Source organism: Crocodylus siamensis, chromosome 2, assembly GCF_052110815.1.
Source record: "Crocodylus siamensis isolate JL-2025a chromosome 2, ASM5211081v1, whole genome shotgun sequence".
NCBI classification, from domain to species: domain Eukaryota; kingdom Metazoa; phylum Chordata; order Crocodylia; family Crocodylidae; genus Crocodylus; species Crocodylus siamensis.
In genome coordinates this window covers 83901369-83922177 of record NC_143396.1, presented here as the reverse complement: position 1 = coordinate 83922177, position 20809 = coordinate 83901369, and the positions used below count along the sequence as shown (strand labels likewise).

The 20809-nt window shown below is 41.9% G+C and overlaps 1 protein-coding gene across 1 annotated transcript in view; it reads left to right on the top strand.

Moving 5' to 3' along the window:
• TMA16 (translation machinery associated 16 homolog) overlaps positions 1 to 20809 on the top strand; it is a 60258-nt gene that overhangs the window by 14762 nt on the left and 24687 nt on the right. Inside the window, 2 exon segments of the mRNA XM_090036255.1 lie at positions 18916 to 18953; positions 19808 to 19892. Of these exon segments, the coding sequence (XP_089892381.1) occupies positions 18916 to 18953; positions 19808 to 19892 (123 nt within the window).

Sequence of the window (20809 nt, the reverse complement as noted above, 5' to 3'; positions counted from 1 at the left end):
GGCTTCAGTCACAATATTACCTAAAATAAACAGTTGTATTGCAGAATGTATGTTTATATAAATACTTACATTATATGTGGTGAAAATGTCATGACAGTAACAAAACAAATGACCTAAAGATATGTGCAGGATCTTTATTTGACATACCTTTGTCCCCAAATGTTAAATATAGAGTTCTCTGTTCTCTTAAGAGGCAAGTATTTTGTAAGAAGCAAAAATAAGCAGCTGTAGAAGTTTGGGAATTTAAAGCAACTATTACTCAGAAGAGAAAAAGAGCAAAATAATTTGCTCTGGTGCTAGTTAGTTTTTTTGCTTGTTTGTTTCTATGTGAAATCATCAGTAGCTTAATAGTTTTTTTATATAGATGTGCCATTTTATTGTACTTGGGAATCTTTCGCTTGATGACTTCAATGCTAGTTTTTTTAGGTCTGAGCTGAATATGGCCTCAGACAGAGGCGGTACCCTATAATGTTGCCATAGTGTTCCTTGTGTTTTTCTGTTACTAAAACCTCTCTGAGACACTTTTAATCTTGGCGGGTAAAAAGTGGTTGGAGCATCCTTGGAACTCCAAAGTCCACATAATTTTTCAAAATGATGATGCTTAATCCATCAGCATGTTTATTAATTCACATAGCTCAGAATAGTTATGTAAACAATAGTTCTGAAGATTAATTTCAGGTATCTGATGTTATAGGCAACTATGATATACCAGTGTTGCTCAGTCTTTTGGCTCTGAGGACCAGATAAATGGCAAGGGGCCAGTCTGCAGGCTGGATCAACATGGGCCTGATATCATAACCAGGCTCATGTTGCCCTGCTTGGCTCTGTGCTGCTGTACACACTGCCTTGCCCTGTACTTATTGGCTTTACTTGACTCTGCACCTCCCTGCTCCACCCCGAATGGCCTCATGTGCTCAATCCAGCTAGCTGTGCTCTCCATGGGGCTCTTCACAGGGACTGGAAATTTGACAGCAGTGGAGTGGGAGTTCACTACCACAGCTACCGCCACCACTAAATTTTTGGATACGTGGGAAGCCCTGTGGGCCAGATAATATAGTTTTGTGGTTGAATGTCCCTGCTCTGTTAGTTGGCCTCTGAGTTGCATCATATTTGTGGTAGACATACCACAAGTTAGCCCCATACTCTCCCTGAGTGCCATTCTGAACCCCCTCCCCTACCCATTCTGCTCCTCTGCTTGATATGCTGCTTTGCTGTTTGCTTCCTGCACTATCTGCCTCTATGCTGCCCATCCCCTCCCTGATCTGCTGTGGACCACACATGGAGGCTTCCTCTGGAATACATCATAGAATAATATATAAATCACCATGATTTCTTGGTATGTTTGTTTATTGATTATCAATTTTGTGATGTCTCTGATGTGTTTTATGATATTTCACATAATTCTCCAAAGAACCAGTGTATGTGTTTTATTTTGGTACTTCGAGGAATATAGTCCACCTAGCTTCTAGTTTTTTAGTTTGAAAATCTGAAGTTAATCCCAGCACATAGGACCAGGTGGGACATGGATCACCCCATGTGCTGGGACGGTGCCCATAGTCTGATATGCCTGTGGATTGGTCCTGTGCTATGGAGCCAAAATACTACAGTTATATATATTACAGTTGTAACGTGTCCTTTGCTACAGTATTTACATCCCCAGAGCTCACTATAGCCTCTCCTCATAGGGTCTGCTCTGCTGTCCCTGGATCATGCAAGTGGCCCTCCTTTGGACCTTCTCAATGCTGTCCACATGCCTCCTGAAGTGCAGCGCCCAGAACTGGACACAGTACTTCAACTGCAGCCTAACCATTGTCGCACAGAGTGGGAGGGATCACCTCCTCGGCCCTGGTTGAGATGCATCTGTGGATGCATGACAAGTGTGGTTAGCCCTACTGACAGTGTCCTCGCATTGGCGGGCCATGTTCATCTTGGAATCGATAATGACTCCAAGATCTCTTTCTGCCACTGTACTTTCGACAAGAGAGTTCCCCAGCCTATAGATGTGCTGCTGGTTCTTACTGCCCAAGTGCAGCACCCTGCACTTGTCAGTATTGAATCCCATCCTATTTTAATTTGCCCACCCCTGTAACCTGTCCAAGTGCAGCTGTATCCTGTCCCTCCCTTCTTGCGTGCCCACCTCACCCCAGATCTTGGTGTTGTCCGTAAATTTAAACAGAGTGCTTTTCACCCCCTCATCCAAGTCTCTAATAAAGAAATTGAACAATGTGGACCCAAAGTCTGAGCCCTGGGGGACTCCACTGCTCACATTCCTCCAGGTCGAATATGACCCGTCCACCGCCCCTCTGAGTGCAGCCCGTCAGCCACTATGATGCCTACACAGTCAGATGGATAGCAGTGCCACAGTTGCCTAGCCTTTTAAGGAGAATGGGGTGGGAGAGTGTCAGAGGCCTTCCTGAAGTCCAGAAAGACTACATCCACCGTGACACCTGCATCCAATGATTGTGACCTGATTATAGAAGGCAGTCAGGTTGGTCTGACAGGACCTGCCCCTAATGAAACCATGCTGGTTGCCCTGAGCACTGCACTGCATGAATGCCACGTGTCCCTAGAGGCTGGGGGGCATGGCAAGCTCCCGCAGGCAGCAGCGGTGCTATTGGCGGCAGGAGCATGGCAGTGGTAAGTGGGGACCTCCCACAGGCAGCTGCAGTGCTGTCGGCAGCTGTGGGGGGTGTTTGGCAAGCACCAATCAGCAGTCAGCGACCACCTGCAGACACTGCTGGCAGCATTGACCAGCAGCAATCTCAGACTGTCCACAGGTGCTGGTGGCTGGCGGGGGGGGGGGGAGATGGTAAGCAGCCACTGCCTGCAGGCGCCTCCAGCAGTGCTTTTGCAGGGGGTGTACCACCACATTCAGGGGGGCCAATGCCTCAGGGCTTCCTTTCGTGCCCTTCCCTCCCGGACTGCACTAGGCCTCAGGCTAAACAATAACGATAACTTTTAGTAAGCTAAAACCTGTTATCATTGAGCTAATTGGTTAAACAATTTAATTTTTAACTGTTCACATCCCTAGTGGACTCCTTGAGCCATGCAGACAATAAACTGGCTGAAAAATCTCCTACCCATGAGTATTCTCCCTACAGCTACAAGCCTTGAGCATGTGAAGAACTAAGTGAAGAGTACCAAGCTCATGTGAATGCTTGCATGACCCTTGTCATTTCCTTATTGCCTTCATGTAAGTAGTAGTCCTGATCGTCTTGGATGATTTTGAAAAGATTTTAAGAGGTGGCATACTTCTTATAGGTTCCTTTTGAGGCGGCACAGGAACCTATTAGCAAATGATGTTCTTTAGTTGTCTGCTGCTGGGAAAGTAGCCCTCTTAATTAATGAAGTCCTAATCGATACGAACAGACTCTTACGGCAGATTCCTGCTGTAGCAGGCCTTATGTCTTATAAAGGCAAATTCTTTCTGTAGGGGCTGATTTTTTTTCCCCTCCTCAGTTTATACTCCGATTCCTTCTGAAAATCCATGGCAGCAAAATAAAGTATCAGTAAGAAAGGTTAACTGAAATTTAACCTTTTATTTCAGATTTATTTTGGTGTAATTCATATTTGACATCTTGCCTGCAATTTATAATTACAAGTGAATAGTCCGTGTATGATTTCTTAAACTGAGAAAAATCTTAGTCTGTATGCAAGCTGACTCCTGAAGCTGAGAGAGAATTGTCCTCGCTCATTTCTGTAAGACGGATCATAACTTGGCCCAGTCTGCAAGCAGAATGTGGTGTGGCTGCAGTGATGTCCATGGCTGTGGCAGTATTGAGAAAAGCCTGACTTTTGTTAGGTCTTCTTATGGATGGTTCAGTTTACTGTAGAGGATCTCCCCTTTGTGGGGTGTACTTACTATATTTACCCTGCTCCAAGGGGGTTCTAAATTTAAGACAACTTCCTAATAATTAGATTTTATACATGGAAAATTTATCAATCTGTTAAAATTGCCTATGCATGGTATCTAATTATTGGAGGGTTGTTTCAAATCTGTCAACCCCACTTCTATATATTGGACAGGCAGAACTGCCTGAGAACCAAATGAAAGGATCACAGATCAAGTACATCACATCCCAAACAGAAGGCAAAATGAACAAACTAGCTTCTCTAACACCCTCTTTAGATCCTGTTTCACTGATTCGCATCTTTTGACATCTTGATATAAAGGGCATGTACTTTCCTATTGCCTAATTCCAACTTACAAGTAGTACCTAAAATTCATAGCCAGTCAGGCACTTTTCAGTATTGTTTCTCCCTTTTCAAGTGTTTTTAACTTAAGAATATATTTGTATTATACTCGAGTAGTGCCATTTGCATCTTTGCCACTCTACAGAATCATAAAAAGAGATCCACATGGATTATTTACTGCTCAGACCTTGAAACAACAACTGTATTTGTTCATGAATTTAGTCAGAATTCACCTTGCTGCTATACTGCAGCATCTTCCTGAAGAAGAACATACCGCTTTGTTTTGCATCACTGTAATAAACAGGTATCTCCATGTAACCTTGGTTTTATCTCTTTTGATGGACTTACTGTTTTGAGCCTGTAGCAGCATTCTCATTACAACCTTTTTCCATGAAAATCAAGCAATTACATCATTGAGAAGAAATGGTAATATTTAATTCTTAACAGTGGACCCACAATCTTCCTTCTGGATACAGTGTTTCTCAGAAACTTTCCAAAGTTTCTAAATAGTTACACATTTTTGTCTCAATTGGTGACTTCATCTGTCCATATTTTTTAAGGGACAGTGCAAGCTATGTAAGTGGATGCTAAGAAACTGCTGGGATCTATTCTGGGATTACTTTTGGAAGGAGCATAGTTAGGGGTGTACCAATAGAGATTTTTTGGACCGATACCAATAGCTGATTTTTTAAGGAGGCATATTGGCCAATACTGATTTGATTTCTGATACAGTAGCTTGAAGAGCAGTGTCTGTTTTGGTAAGTCTGTTGTGGTGCAAGGGGAGGGAGAAGTGAAGTGGCATGGAGAGGGTCAGATCGAGGACCCTTAGGTGAGGGAGGAAGTGGGGCTTAGGGAGGGGGGTGGCTCCTTCTGCTGCGCGCACCCCAGGAGGGCATGGGGTGGGGAGGGGATGTCCCTGGATCTGTGTGGGGCGAGCTGCCACCACAGGCTGGGGTCAGGGCTGTGCTGGGCTCTTCCCAGCTGGGGATGGGCTAGGCTGTGCTTGGGGCAGGCAGTGGTGGTGCTAGAGGGGGCCTATGGGGCAGCTTTAGCCACCCCAGAATTTGCCACAGCCCCCCCAATCTCCTGTCCCAGTGCCACCACCTGCTCTGCCCCAAGTGTAGCCCAGCCCTGCGTCTGCCCAGAAGAACCCAGTACAGCCCCAGCCCACAGATGCAGCCTGCCCCACCCCGTGCAGATCCAGGGGCACATCATGCCTTCCCAGGGTGCACACAGCAGCTGGAGCAACCCCATCTCTGCACCCCCCTACAGGCCACATGAATGGTGCAGTGCCACTCTGGGCATGGATTGGGCACCACATTGCCCTGGCCAAGACCCATACTGCCTCTGTATGCTAGGATCAGGCTCTTCACCAGCCCTGCCCACCCCTGTGCACCAGGATCAAGCCCTGCAGCACCCTGTACCAGCTCCACAGGTTGGCATTGGGCCCTGGTGCCAGCCTGTGTGCGCTATCTAGAGCAAAGGGTTGCTTTTTTTCTGGCCCCCAGCAGGGGAGCAGTGATTAATACTGCCACTGCTCCCTAGCTGCTAAATTTTCAGACCTGTAAGGAGCCCCACAGGCTGGATGACGTGGCTCCAGGAGCTGGTTCTGGCCCGTTGGCAAGGAGCTGGGCTACCTTGTTCTAGAAGAATATTAGACTGTGAAAGAAGCTCTGCTGCCCTTTCAACTCATGCTACACAGCTTCTGCAGCATCACAGAAAAATGTTTCAATTTTGTGTTTCTGTAATTCAGGAAGCTTTACAAAATGTTATTAACATTACAACATTATGCCTTTGCACCTTTTAGATCAGATGCTTCTGGAAAATCTGTGCTCCACTCTATTATTCCAGACAGTGAGCTCCTATTCTGACAGTGAGCTCCTATTCTCATTGCTTGGAACCACTGCTTGACAGTCATTCCATACAGGAACGAGTACTCGGAGAAATTTGGTGGCTATCTTTACATTTAAGCTGGACTTATTCAGAACATGTTGTCTGTTTACAGCCTGCTTTTGTTCTCTTCTGTAAAGTGGAAAAAGAGCTGGTTGGTAGTAGAGCTACTTCACTTCTTCCCTGGTACAGTGTGATAGGAAAGTTATGAACAGCTACAATAGATACTGCTGGACAAAAGTTTGATCTTGAGTTTGTGAATGAGCTGTGGCAGGGCAGGGAAGAGTTCATCCATGTGTCTAGCAGTTCTGGATTTTTGCAGTTTTTTGTGGATTCAGGAAAATTCCCTCAACATCCATTAGATGGTGTCAGTGTATAACAAATGCCTTTGATCGTTTTCTTGTCGGAGGATTGTTAAGTTTTATTGATTTTTTTTTTTTTTGGTTTTTTGTTTGTTTTTGGTTTTTTTTTGTTTCGGGGTGGGGGGGTACCCTGACTGTTAACAGGAATTAGTCCCTCTTTTTTTTTTTTTTTAAGCAGTATTTAATGCTTTAAAATGATACGTAAGTGCTAACCTTTCAATAGGTTTTTGATTCTTTTCAGTTTGTAGCAGTGATAGAGTGTAACCATTCTTTTGTTGGACTAATATATTTCTTTTTATACCTATCAGGCTTACAACAGAATAAGAATTATTATACTGAATTATTAGAACAGATTTTTCAGACTTGTAGTGGGGGAGGGAAAGAAGAAAAGAAACGGGGAGAGACAGAGCATGTTTATGATGAGACAGATAATTGTACAGATTCTGATTTGGGATACAGTTATATTAGATTTCTTGGCATGATCAAGATTTACACTGGGACATTCAGTTATTTGGGTGAACTTTTCCAAAGCAGGTCTAAATCTGTAGCAGGGGTCAACAATGTTTTTGGGCAGTGCCAAAAACACCCAACTTCAACATGTATGATGTTGGCATGCTAGGAGAGGATGGGGCCCAATCCTTGTTGTGGCAGCGTAGCCCCTGCCATCCATCCCAAGATGCGTGTGCCAAGCAAAATGCCTTTGAGTGCCACACTGGCACCCGTGCCAGGGGTTGCTTACCCTTGATTTACAGGTTTCGAAAATCCTCCATGAAACTTAGTTCACTTACACAATGCAAAGGACCAATCTGCACTGGAAAAAAGAGCTTTTTATTATTTTGTCATCTTAAGATGTGGTTTTAAGAAAGATAGAAACTCCATCCATATATAAATTGCAAGTGGCTCTTGTCTAATTGAGTAACGATGCTTTAAAATGTATTTAAAATAAGCCCTTTTCTATTTTGGGGGACTTTTTATATTAGCTGTAATTCTATAGACACATTTTCTCACTTTTGTGGAACCATCCAAGCAACTATATTTCCACTTTTGTGGAGTTGTTTTTCTTTTTACACCCATCGCAACTTGTGGAGGAGCTATCCACGCTGTGGATTGTTGAGCTATCCGAACAACTATCATGAGGTAAATAAATCCCTTTTCCAACATAAAGGATAGTAGAAAATAAAGTTAGTATTTTCAAAGCGTATGTGATATGTGCATGTCTTGCACTGAATTTAAGCTTAAACTGTTTCAGAAAACAAGTTGCAGGCCCCAGGCAATGAATGAGAGTTAATAAGTTGCTAGATAATGGCAGTAATCTTGTGCTGTTTGAAAATACGTACAGAACTGAGTTGAATTTCTCAAAAAGCAGATTCTTCAAATTCTTTACATGTAGACTGAATTGACGCCTACTTCATGGTATCTAGAAATTTTCTTGTGTGTTTGGTTTCACATTGTTCTTTGTTTAACACAGTTTTCAACCAAGTGTAAATCTTAGCTAGTTACCAGCTCTATGTGATGTGTGATACATAGGAACTCTAGTTTCCTGTTAGATGATTAGTGATATTCTCACAAGAAGAGTGCTGGGCTTTGTATCTGTTAGGCATTATATGATACTAAAATTGTTGCTGGTGCATCAGTTTATTTGGTATATTGTTAAAGTGGTCTTGAGAAGTGCTAGGATGGCTAAATAGCATAGCATTGTAGAGTAATTGGAGTATTGTTGTAGCTGAGACTCCATGCAGTGTGGAAGAGGCATGTCTTTTTTGTGGCATCTTTTATTGAAGCCACTTTTATTGGTCCAGTTACAAGAGCTGTCGGCCAAGCTTTTGGGAATAAAGAAGGCCACTTTATGCCTGAAACTTGTCTAGCATCTCTTCCAACTATGCAGTTGATCTGATGAAAGATATTACATTAAAACAGTTGCATTGCAAAGACATATTTTTTTCACACTTTAAGATTATCAGAATTGATTATCTTGAATTAATTCACTGAGAACTATTCATAGATAGCATACGAGAGCTTTAAAACGGCTTGGGATGACTATGGGTGTGCTTTTGGTGAGGTAGTTAACCACATAAGGCACTTTATTATTGGAGGTCATATCAAACCAGACACAGCCATTTATTCCACCTCAGTCATGCCATATAAACATTTCTCAAGTATTTTGTAGCTAAGTATCATCAATATATTATGTGAAGAAGGTGTGATGGTGCTAGATTTACAATTAATAATTTCAGAGCCAGGTTTACCTTAGAACAGGGGTTCTTAAAGTGTAGCTTACAGGGCAGAAGTGGCTCATGGCTTGGTAATAATTGGGTGGGGGAGTTGTTTTATTAAAAAAAAAAAAAAGAAAAAAAGCAGTTGAAAGGTGGTCCCAGAGTGTGACCCTGCCACCCAGGCTTCCCCCTTTGAAATAGCTCTTTGTGGCTGAAACTTTGGGAACATCTGGCCTAGAGGGTGGCCTTTATTTTAAAAGAGAATAAAGATTTGTTTGATAATATATTTATTCAATTAACTGAATAGCTGGGAGAGGTTTTTAGACAATTTTGGGGGAATACAAAATGTCCTTTCTCAGACCTCCTAACTATTAAGTTAGTCTAATAAAAGATACTGCCAAACAGATCTTGCTTTCTGCATTTCCCTGAACTAGTATGGCTAAGCAACACAGGAAGATTATTTTATTTTAAAGGGCATACATGTCTTTGATACAAAAACACTTGTAACAAAAAGATGGTTTAATTGCTGCCATCATTGTTTTCTGTATTAGAAAACTGTCGTTGTTTGCACTATACTCCAATGGAAGTCTTGTTTTAGCTAACTTAATAGGGCTGACTACTCTGCAGCAGGAACCTACAAAATATAGACAAGCAAACGATCAGCTGTGTTGACTTTTAAGACATCTTCATATGCATAATTCTAGCACAGTTGTTCTCAACTATTTTTAGACCCCCAAAACCCCCTTGTCATAATCAGGTCACCCCTTGGCAAATCCCAGCTCTTAATGTTTATTGTTTTGTTTTTTTTACTATAGAAGAATAATAGAGCAATTATATTGCTGAAGAGAACCCTGAGCCCAGCAGAATGTTTTTAATTCTATGAGCTCCTGTTTGAAAATTCAGGGTTTACCTTGTTTGCATATCTAACAGGGCTAAATTTCATAGCACCCTGTAGCACTGTTGAAAGGATCTCAAGGCATCCCAGAGTGTCATGGCACTGCAGTTGAGAATCACAGTTTTAACAGAAAAGAACCAGTTTGCCTGATTGAACATATATGGCTAGAGTAATCTCAAGTATTATTAATAAACAACTTCAGAACAATAAAACAATTGTTTTACTAATAAACAATTTTGGAAACTTTTTGCAATATTTGCAGAAAAGAGCAAAAATTTTACTAATCAGTTTGTAAGGCTTTTGCAGATACCACTGTAAGAACATTCTGACCTGTCGGGACACTCTCATTCAAACATGTCAGTAAGAATAACTGATAATCTGGAAGCCATATCTGCACGTAGTACAAAAAATGTGCATGGGCTTCTCCCCCAAAACCCTTACACTTCCTCTATAGTGACAGAGACTAATTCAGAGAAGACAGGAACATGGGCTTCAGAAAATCTTCTGACATCTATGTTCATTTGGTTCTCTCGCATTCCCACTCTCTTCTCATGCATGAGTGACCTTTTTCACACCCTTTTCCTCATCAGGTTTATATTAGTCAGCATTTCCTGTATGCTGTCAAAAATATGTTTTTTTTTAAATCTATACATGGGTCTTTATGGACAACTTGGGCAACCCAACACTTCTGTTAGGTAATTTTAAAGATATTTTAGGTTTATAGAGGCTTATTCACTGTTGCAGTGAATTATTCTTTGTCTGCACTTTAGAAAAGTGGAGTATATTGGAATGCTTCTGTAACTGTCATATCAATAGCTTTCTATCAAAACCTATCCCTTTTACTTTAATTATTACAAAAAAATATATAGATCCTTATGTTGACCCTGTAATGCTTATGATAGCCAACAGTCAACAACAGAGTTTTGGTTTTCTTCCCTCATTCTGAGTGAGGTGACAGCATTCCAGTGGGCTCATATATCATAAAGCATGCAAAAAAATTGGGGCTTTTCATTACAAATGTGTCAGTATCACAGTCAAAAGTGGGAAAGTTGATAAGGCTTTTATAGTATCTTTTGTTTTAACATAGAGAGCTCCTTTGGGAACCTTGAACTGTCCCTTTGTTGAATTGAATCTATTTTTTTTACCTAGCTGTTTTTGTATCTTGCCGTCATAATCAATCCTGATTTACCATGTTCAATTTAGTATTGTTAGCTGTGACTGTTCCTTGAAGTTTACTCTGATTTTCAGTATCTAAGCACCAGAACATTTAAGTTTTTTGGTTTACATAAGCAAGAATAAAAATAGTTCAAAAGTAGCTGCAAAAATAGTTCTGATTTTAATATTTATAGAAGATATTTCATGTGGAAGAAACCTAAAGTGCTTTTGAAAAGTAGCAGTCGCTGAATCAACTATTGAAAAATGGACACGCGTAGAGGGAAATACAACCTGGAACTGGAAATGAGGGAAAATCTCTCTTCATCTGCACTTTTTGAAGTAGGATAGAAAAACCTAGTGTATTTTTGTGGAGTCAAGCATGGAATTTATGGGAAGTTACAGGGGAAAATTCATAGTTTTAAAAATGTTTCAGTGTGACATGAAATAAATGAGTTTCAAATATGAAGCTTTCATGGCAGTTTTCAAAGTAGAACCATACTTAAGTTTCTTTTGTACTGAATCTGGATCTGGAATGAGGAGAGCTGATGAAATATGGAGTCTGTCCATGTATTAGCAGCAAGTGGAAAAGGAAAGACATGCCATGAAAAACCACCATTCGCTGAGTTTTCTGGTAGTTGGGTACTAGGGACAGACATTACGCATAAACCAGCTTAAGTGGTACAAAGATATACAAAGGGTCAGAACTTAGGTCAGTACTTAGTACTGACCAAGACCATTCCCCTACCTTGAGCATAGATAGATGTCCAAAAGGCACAAGACTGCCAAAAGTTAGTGCTGACTTAGTTAAGGAGCACTTGGAAGGGCTGGATGGGTACAAGTCAGCTGGCCCAGATTACCTGCATCCACGGGTGCTGAAGGAATTGGCCAGCATCATAGCTGAGTCACACAACTGTTTGAGCACTCATAGTGCTCCGGCCAGCTCCCTGAGGACTGGAAAAGGGCAGTGTAGTGCCCACTTTTAAGAAGGGGAGAAGGGATGAGCTGGGTAACTTAAGGCCAGTCAGTGTTACCTCTATCCCTGGGAAAATACTGGAAAATATTATCAAAGAGCGCATTTGGGAAGGCCCAGCAGGGGAAATGATGCTGAAAGGAAACCAGCATGGGTTCGTCACAGGTAGATCCTGCCTGACAAACCTTATAGCCTTTTATGACCAGGTCACACTGCCTTGACACAGGAGCTGAGGCTGATGTCATCTACTTGGATTTTAGGAAGGCCTTTGACACAGTTTTGCATCCTATTCTCATAGGGAAGCTAGCAGGCTGTGGAGTGGATGCCTACACAGTTAGGTGGATGGCCAACTGGCTTAGGGACCGCACTCAGAGTGGTGCTGGACAGGTTGTTCTCGGCCTGGAAGGAGGTGGGCAGTGGGGTCCTGTAGGGTTCGGACCTTGGACTGGTGTTATTTAATATCTTCATCAGCGATTTGGACGAGGGTGTGGTGAGCACCCTTTCTAAGTTCGCAGATGTTACCAAGTTAAGGGGCAAAGTTAACACGCCGGAGGACAGGGAGCAGATGCAGGCCTACCTGGACAGGTTGGATCAATGGGCGGGACAAAATAGGATGCAGTTCAACAAAGCTAAATGCAAGGTACTCCACCTAGGGAGGAGGAATCCCCAGCACACCTATAGGTTGGGGGATGACCTCCTCAGCAGCTGAGAGGGATCTTGGAGTCATAGTCGACTCCAAGATGAACATGAGCTGGCAGTGTAATGAGGCCATCAACAAAGCCAATCGCACCTTGTCGTGTATTAGCAGATACGTGACCATCAGATCAAGGGAGGTGATGCTCCCCCTGACCAGCATTGGTCAGGCCACGGTTGGAGCACTGTGTCCAGTTTTGGGCGCTGCATTTCAAGAGGGACACAGAAGATCTGGAGAGGGTTCAGAGGAGGGCCACTCGCATGATTAGCAGTGAAAGACCCTACGAAGGGAGGCTGAAAGATGTGGATCTCTTCAGCCTTCACAAGAGCTGAGGGGAGACCTTGTTGCCGCCTATAAGTTTATCAAGGGAGGACAGCAGAGAATTGGATATGAGCTATTTACCAGAGCTCCCCTACGAGTAACTAGGAATAATGGGTGCAGACTAGTGGAGAGTAAATTTAGGTTAGACATCAGGAAGAAATTTTTTACAGTAAGAGTGACCAGAATCTCGAATGGGCTTCCAAGAGAGGTGGTTCAAGAGGAGGCTTGATAATTACTTGGCTGGGGTCATCTGACCTTGGTCCTCTTTCCTGCCAGGGGCAGGGGGTCGGACACAATGATCCATTGTGGTCCCTTCTGACTCTACATCTATGAATCTATGAATAATTGCTTTTTAGGAGCTAATTGATTCTCTGCTCCGCTTCCTGAACTTGGTGACTTTCTTAGCTGCTTAACACTTCCCATGCTAGGGTGCAGGAGCCTTAGTACAGTAAAAGCTGTGTTATCCGGCACTTCATTAACCAACATACTCTACTAAGAATCCCGCTTTGGGCCACGGCCTGGGGCAAAGCAGCCTGCGCAGGCCCCCTTCCATGTCCCCCAGCACACTGACACCAGGGGATAGGCGGTGTGGTGCCTGTCCCCTGGCACACTGACACGCTGGATGCAGCAGGAGGAGCGTCTTTGCCTCACTAGGCAAAGACGCCTGTCAGGTAACTGGCATATTTGGTTATCTGGCACCCCCCATTTCGCATGGGTGCTGGATAACAGAGCTTTTGCTGTACTTAGTATCACCCTTAGCAGGAGCCACAACCACTGGGGGAGTGACAGTTCCACTCTGCAGCAAGGCTTCCAAATGTCCTTAACTTTAAGTCAAAGTAAAAGTTGGTGTCACACCAGTAACTTCTACAAGTCTTAATATTCCCTGAAAAGCTAAATTATTTGTGTTCAGCTCTTGTTTAGAATGTTGTTTTAATCCAAAGAGTCCTTTAACTGCTGCCTTCTTCCCAACACTTTGATTGCATGAATTGATGGACTAATCCTTCTAGTACTCTAAAATTTTCTCATTTGGGAGGTACTCGCTCCATTCTCTTGTACGGTGCAAAGCTGAGTTTCATACTAGCAGGCTGTGCTGCATTTTTAATGAAAATCTACATATTTGTGCAAGTACATAAAATGTATTTAGCTGTGCTTACTTCAGAAAATGTTTCATCAGCGATTTGGACGAGGGTGTGGTGAGCACCCTTTCTAAGTTCGCAGATGTTACCAAGTTAAGGGGCAAAGTTAACACGCCGGAGGACAGGGAGCAGATGCTCCCTGATATTTTACTTGTCTGTGTGTTTATACCAGTGGTCTCAACCTTTTTTAACTTGAGGCACCGCTAGCTAGATTCAAGGCACCCCTCAGAAAATGCCAACTCTTTGTTTTCCTTTTTTCTTTTGACTGTGGAAAAATAATAGAGCAATTCTTCTGTTGTAAATAACTCAAAGACCACAACAGGTCGGAATATTTTTTACACAGTGGAGTCCTAATTAACATCTCAGGGTTTATCTTGTGAATCATGTTTGCACACCTAACAGTGCTGACATTGCATGGCAGCTTCATGGCACATTTGAAAGCATCTCAAGGTACTACAGGATGCTTTGGCACCCTGCTTGACAATCACTGGCTTATACCAGTAGATGAATAAAAACTGTTAATGGTTTCTTTATTGTAATGTAGTACAAACAAGCATGTAGCATTTCTAGGCAGGAGTAAGCTGCATACACTACAGCTCTAATTTAGGTAGCTTTTCTATGTTGCATAGCAATTTTCTCCATGGCAACACTTTGTAGGCATGCACTATTGTCTGTATTGCTATGCAAAGCACATAGACAGAAGTGTCAAATGCTGAAGATGACTAAAAATCAAGTTTGTTACAATTTATGCTTAAAATAATGGACTTACATTTAAAGGTAAACATATTACCTTTTAAAAGTGCAAAGGCTGCCTAATTTATTGCACTGAGTGCAGCAGGTATCAGTATCATCTGCCCTGGAGGTAGGTTTCATATGTGTGCACTTGGTGCAAGGAGCTCCAGCCCTTTAGAGAGCAGATGTGTTCAGTGTGCAGGACAGAGACTGAGACAGAGCTTCAGAATCTCAGTGCACTGGTGAATTGGTGGTTATAGGGAGAGAGGTTTTAGGTCTACTAGGAATTGGGAAACTTTTTGGGACAGAAAGAACCTGTACAGAAAAGATGAGTTCTGCATGAACTTAAAGAGAACCAGACTACCGGTGCTAAAACTTAACGAGTCATAGAGTGATGTGGTTATACATTAAAAATGAGGGAAAGCAGACAAGTGCAAAGAAGTGCACAGCTTGGTTGGATGCAGTCACAAAGAAGGCAATATACAAATTCTGTATCCTCTTGAAAACAATAGTAAGGAAGGGTAACGGTAGACAGTGGTGAGGGTTAGTCAGTGCACTTAAAGTTCAAGTCAAATAGCATATGTAGTAATAGGTAACAAAGCAAGAACAAATGTTAGATGCATAAAAAATAAGATGGGTGTTAGAATGCCTGATATGCAATGGTAACCTTTATGTAATAGACATCTCAGAAACTTGGTGAAAGGATGTTAATGGCATACTGTTTTACCAGGTGACAAACAAGTAGGAATTAGAGTAGGACATGGTGCTGGGGGAATGGCACCGGATGCAAAAGGCAGAGAGTAACAGTGTGAAAATCGTACCTGATAGGAAAATGACCTCAGAATCTCAGTGGGTGAAAATTCAGTACTTGACTGAAAACAACATTGTACTAGGAGTATGGTAGATTACCTTATCAGGAATATAGTGTGCAGTTCTGGTTTATGCATTTCAAAAAAGATGTAGTAGAATTTGGACAGGTGCAAAAGAAGGGCAACCAAGATGGCTGGGGATATGGAGTAGCTGCCATACCAGGAGAGACTTTAAAAAAAGATTAATGTTGAAGTGACATTATAGCCATGGTGGTTCAAGAAATGTGAGAGGTCTCCCTGAGGAAAGATACAATGATACCCAAAAGATTTTTTAAAACTATCCCAGTCATGCAGCTGGTCCAATAAAAGATACTGCCCAGAAAAATTCTTGCCTTAATAACGGCTAGAACTCTTAAGTTTGAACAAGAGACTGAGGTGGACACGGTAGATCTATAAAAGCATGAGGAGAGTAGTGGACAAAGTGAATAGAGAACTGTTACTCACTAAGTTCCAGAATACTAGAACTAAAGGAGACCCCTGGAAATTTGGAGACAGGTTTAAAACTACTGAGACAGTACCTTTCAGTGAAGTACATAGTTAACTTGTGGAACTCATAACCACAGGACGTTATAGAGGTAGATAGGATAGCCAAGTTTAAAAAGGGACTAGACACATTTACATCTGATAGATCCTTTAATAGCTCTTACATAAAATAGTCTGAGTGTATCCCCTAGCACTTGTAAGCCAGCAACTGGTGGATTCCAGAGATGTTATGGGATAGATCACAGCAGATGCACCAGATCTACCATTGGTCTGACCCAGTGTAGCACTTACTTCTTATGTAATTACAATTTTATTTTTAAAAATTGTATATGCTGCCCATTCTTTGCTCTTTTTCTGTTCTCATTCTTACTACTACTTTTTAAAATTCCCTTTTGTTTTTGCATGTTGTTTCCTAGATGTGGAATCTTTTTTTATCCAGTCTCCAGAATTTTCCACACTTGGTCTGCTTCCTAGTATTGGCTTTTGTGCTATCTACTTTTTCCCCTGCATCAGTCTCTGTTTGAGACATTAGCTGTAATTCTCACTTCAGTTTGTTGTAATGTTAATTCTTCCTTTTCTTTATCTATTAAGATCACATTCCAGGTCTGTCAGTTTAAAACTTTGAATCTATTAACTTAGAATGTTTCTTCTGAGTTAGGTTCCATTTTTATCTTTTAATTACCATTCATAAACTTGTTCTATTTGGTGAAATTAAAAAAAAAAAGAAAAGAAAAGGAGAAGAATCCTGCCTAATTTATTTGGTTTTATACTCTACTGTATTTGATTTTATTATTCTGTTACCCACTCTGAGAGCCCTGCCTAGTGTTATTAATTGTTGTCATGGCTCTGTTGACTTCAGTGAAGCAGTGACGATTTATACCAGAGAACCTGCTGCTGCATCTTGTGTTACTGTATATTTTAATTAAAAATGGTTTTCTGCTGTTTGGAACATATAGGGAGTTGTCTTGACAAGAATAAATATTATTTCACAAAGGTTAATGTCGTTATTTGTGCCAAACCAATGCGTACTTGAGAGATTTTTGTATATTTTATCCTTGCTTACTTCAAGTGACATCCATACAGCTTGATCATCAGGTATTACCCTGAGAGCTCCAAGATTAAAAGTGTGAGGCTCTACCATGTATCCTCCAGAATTAACAAGGCTGTACCATACATCTAATAATTCAAAAAGTGGGAATGATATGGAAACTCCTTGGAATTTACTTTCTTAATCTTCACATAAAAGCTATTGACTAGTTCTGTCTATTTTGTTATCACTTGTTATCACGTGTTACAAAATAATGTTTAGTCTATAGGAATTAATAAATATCCCAGGTGTAATTTTACTTCCTTTCTTTCCCTTCCTTTAGATAACACAATGGGGGTATACTAGAAACAGTTTACATATTTCAGGGATGTGCAGAATAGGAGTTGCAGACCGTATGTGGCCCACGGAGAGATTTTGCTCAGTTGGCAGTGGGTCCTTTGGTCCCACCCAGCCTGGGTGTGGGCAGCAGCTTGGGCCATGGCACACGCGGCCAGTCCCGCCACTAGCAGATGCACAGTGGGATTGGGGTAGTGCGGTGGATGGACTCCATTTCCTGACAGCCCTGGTGGTGATGGCTCCTTCTGGCTGCTGCTGCTGAACCCAATCCCAGTGCCTGGGCACCCCAGCTTATCCACCTTCCACCACGGCTGGAGGCATGACCTGTGCCGGGAGGGTATGTGGCCAGGCAGCTGGGATAGGGCTGCAGGCCAGCAGGGAGACATGCGGGTGGGTCCAGAGAGACTGTTGAGGTCTTGGCGGGGTAACGGCATGAGGCCAGGGCAGAGCTGCTGTCCAGTTACCACATGCCCCTGTGACAGGCACAGGTTCTGCAGGCAGGGGAGTGCAGCTCTGCCATGCACTGTGCCTGCATGGCTCCCAGATCACAGGTCCCAGGCAGAGCCGCAGTGTGCTCCCTGCATGTCCCTGCCTGCAGAACTGGGGTTTGGCCCCAGGCCAGGCCCTGCATTATCACTGCCCTACAATGCTGGCACCAGGTGCAGCTCCCCACACAACTCCTGACCAGTCTTTGTGGTGACCGTCTGACCTCTGGGGAGAATGGCTGGCAGCTGTGTGGGCAAGGGTTCACAACGGGATGGGAAGCTGTGTCCAGGGCTGAGGCCAGGATCTTGGAGCGGTGGCAGCTCAGGGCTGGGACAGGATTGTGATTTGCTCCCTGCACACCTATGCCAGCAGAACCTGCCCCTGTTGCAGGGGCATGTGGGCAGCGGATTATGGCTCTGCCCTGAGCCCAGCCTACAGCTCTACACTGTCACCATCCCATGATCCCAGCCTTCCCTGCCAATCCTGCCTGTGGCCCCATCCCATACAGGGCATTTTGGTGACTTGGATGTGCTGACCCAACCCATGACAGCTCAGCAAAACTCCCTGTGTGGCCCATGGGCCCAAATATGCGCCCACCCCTGACATATTTGATGTAGGGACTGAGCCTGGGGCTGATGATGCTCCTGCATAAAACACCCACAGAAACTCTCATAGTGGCATGTTTTAAAAATGAAGGTTCCCGTAAGGCATGTTTTCATCCTATTTTTCCATGGGCATTCTCTTGGTAGATTTGCAGAAGTGTTAGACAAATAGTTTTATTTTGTTTTATTTAAAACCACATTGTTTTGTCAGTTTTGGGTTGACAAAATAATTTGCCCATTTGTGCTGAAATAAATAATTTTCAGCTGAACGAAGGGAGGAGGGGAAATTAAGTCAAATCCCTTTATGTATACATTTTCAAATAAACTACCTCTGAATAGTGTCGAGACCAAATTTACTTAAATATGAAATGTAGTACCTTTGGAAATTAAATGCTTCCTTTGATTTGAAACGGATTTTTTCAGGTTCTTATTTTGATAGGAATGGAAAACATGTTTTGAGTTGCTATAATTTTTGCCCTGCTTTTTATTAACTAATTATTGGCTAATGTATGAACTTTTGCTTTTCTAGGTTGAAAAATGAGAAAGCTTTGCGTCTGAGTACTGTAGGTAAGTTTGATCAACTGTGTGTTGTTTTTTTTTTTTTAAACACTAATTTTTGGTTTTGAAAGCAGGTCTTCCAGAGTTTTGAGGGAAAAGGAATGCTATGGAGTTACTTTGTAGCTGCAGAAATGACTACTAGCTTATTAAAAGATTCTGTGTATTCAAGCATCACGTTCCCATTTTAACCCTACATATATTGATACAGTCAGGATATTGAAAGATTTTACTTGTGCTTAATCTTTACAGTGCACACAGATGTATGTCTTAGCACAAGGTAATTAAGCATACAACAGAACAAACTTTCTTTCCTAAATACAGTCTGGTTTTACCAATCTATATAATGTTTATACTTGAACACTTACACAAAAAGATGTTTTAAGTGAAGTAATATTGAATTTTAGACAACTTTGTACGCTGCATATTATATCTTTCAAATTTACCCGATTCTTAAATTGTATAAATCTGACTGCTTGCCATGGAATGAATAGATGTAAACCAATATTATTCTTCTCCATGCTGCTGTTTTAGAACAAACTTACTTCTCTTTATATTAAAAATGGAAAATATATTAGAAGTTTTCTTCCCGATTTCTAGCATTTTAAAACAAAAAGAAGAACAATATATTTTTAGGCAAAGGGAGATGAGAAACAGATGACAGTACTTTCCTCACCAGTTTATGACACCTAGATAAAATATTTTATTTGTATGAAATCTTCAGTAAGACTCAGTGCAGGTACTCTAATGAGCCAAATATTTATGACTAAATATTAAACTCTGGAAAATAAAGTTTATTACAGGAACAAAGGGCTCTGTATTCATATGAAGTGCTATTGTAATTAATATTCATTTTATTTTTGTAGGAGAAAAATTGCAGTGGTTTCAAAGTCACCTTGACCCTAGCAAAGCAGACTACACAAAGAAAGAAGCCTGTGAACTAATTGAAAAGTAAGATTGGGTCTAGAACAGTAAAAAGTTTAATTTCTTTCAAATAAGGTTGACTGGTAAAACTACAACCAACCTTTAATAAACTACCTTTTACTTTTCAAGTTTTATTTTAGATGTTACTGGTCCTTAATTTTTTTTAGTATTAAATATATGCATAACAGAAATGTCATAAGTACCCTGGAGCTTCTGAATTAGATCGTGGCGCAACTTTCCCACGCAAGATTTCTGTCCCTTCATATGTAGTGAAGGCAGCTCCAAATAAGACAGCTACAGCTGTATGCCCTTTCTAAAGACTACATGATCAGGATAGCGTAAGGGCATGGAGCTGCCCATTTGGTAAAAACACAGCTAGTCGATTCTAGTCCTCTTACCCTATTTTATTTTTTTTTTTTCAGTCAGGACCCTCTCAACTACTACAGTGCATGAATTTTAAAAGCAAGCAATTTTGAAGTAGGAAGCTGTACAAAGAGACTTTATCATTACTATATTTAAGGGTTTATTTAGCAAAGGTTGGCCATATGGTAGCTGAATCACTTACATCGCCTGATGGTAGACTTTCATTTATCTTCAGTCATGTCACGTTTCTTACACAGTTCAAGAAAACCTACATAACAGGAGGTATTTTTTAAGGATGTTGAAGAACAGGTGTTAGGTATGTAAGAGTCAGAAGACTTTAATTCCTCTCAGTGCAGTGTGGGCAACCTACAACTTTGGAGCTATTTGATCTGGCCCATGAAGCAGGGACCCTTGTGGCATTCAGCATCTGGGGGCTTCACCCACATTGTGTTGCTGTTGGGTGGCAGAGAGAAATGGTAGCAGTTGGGTCCTAGCTCTGCCCTGCTTTGGACCTCAAGCTGGGTTATTCTGGCCCAATCTGGAAAAGTGTTCCCAACCCTTTTCCCAGTGTAAATGATGGC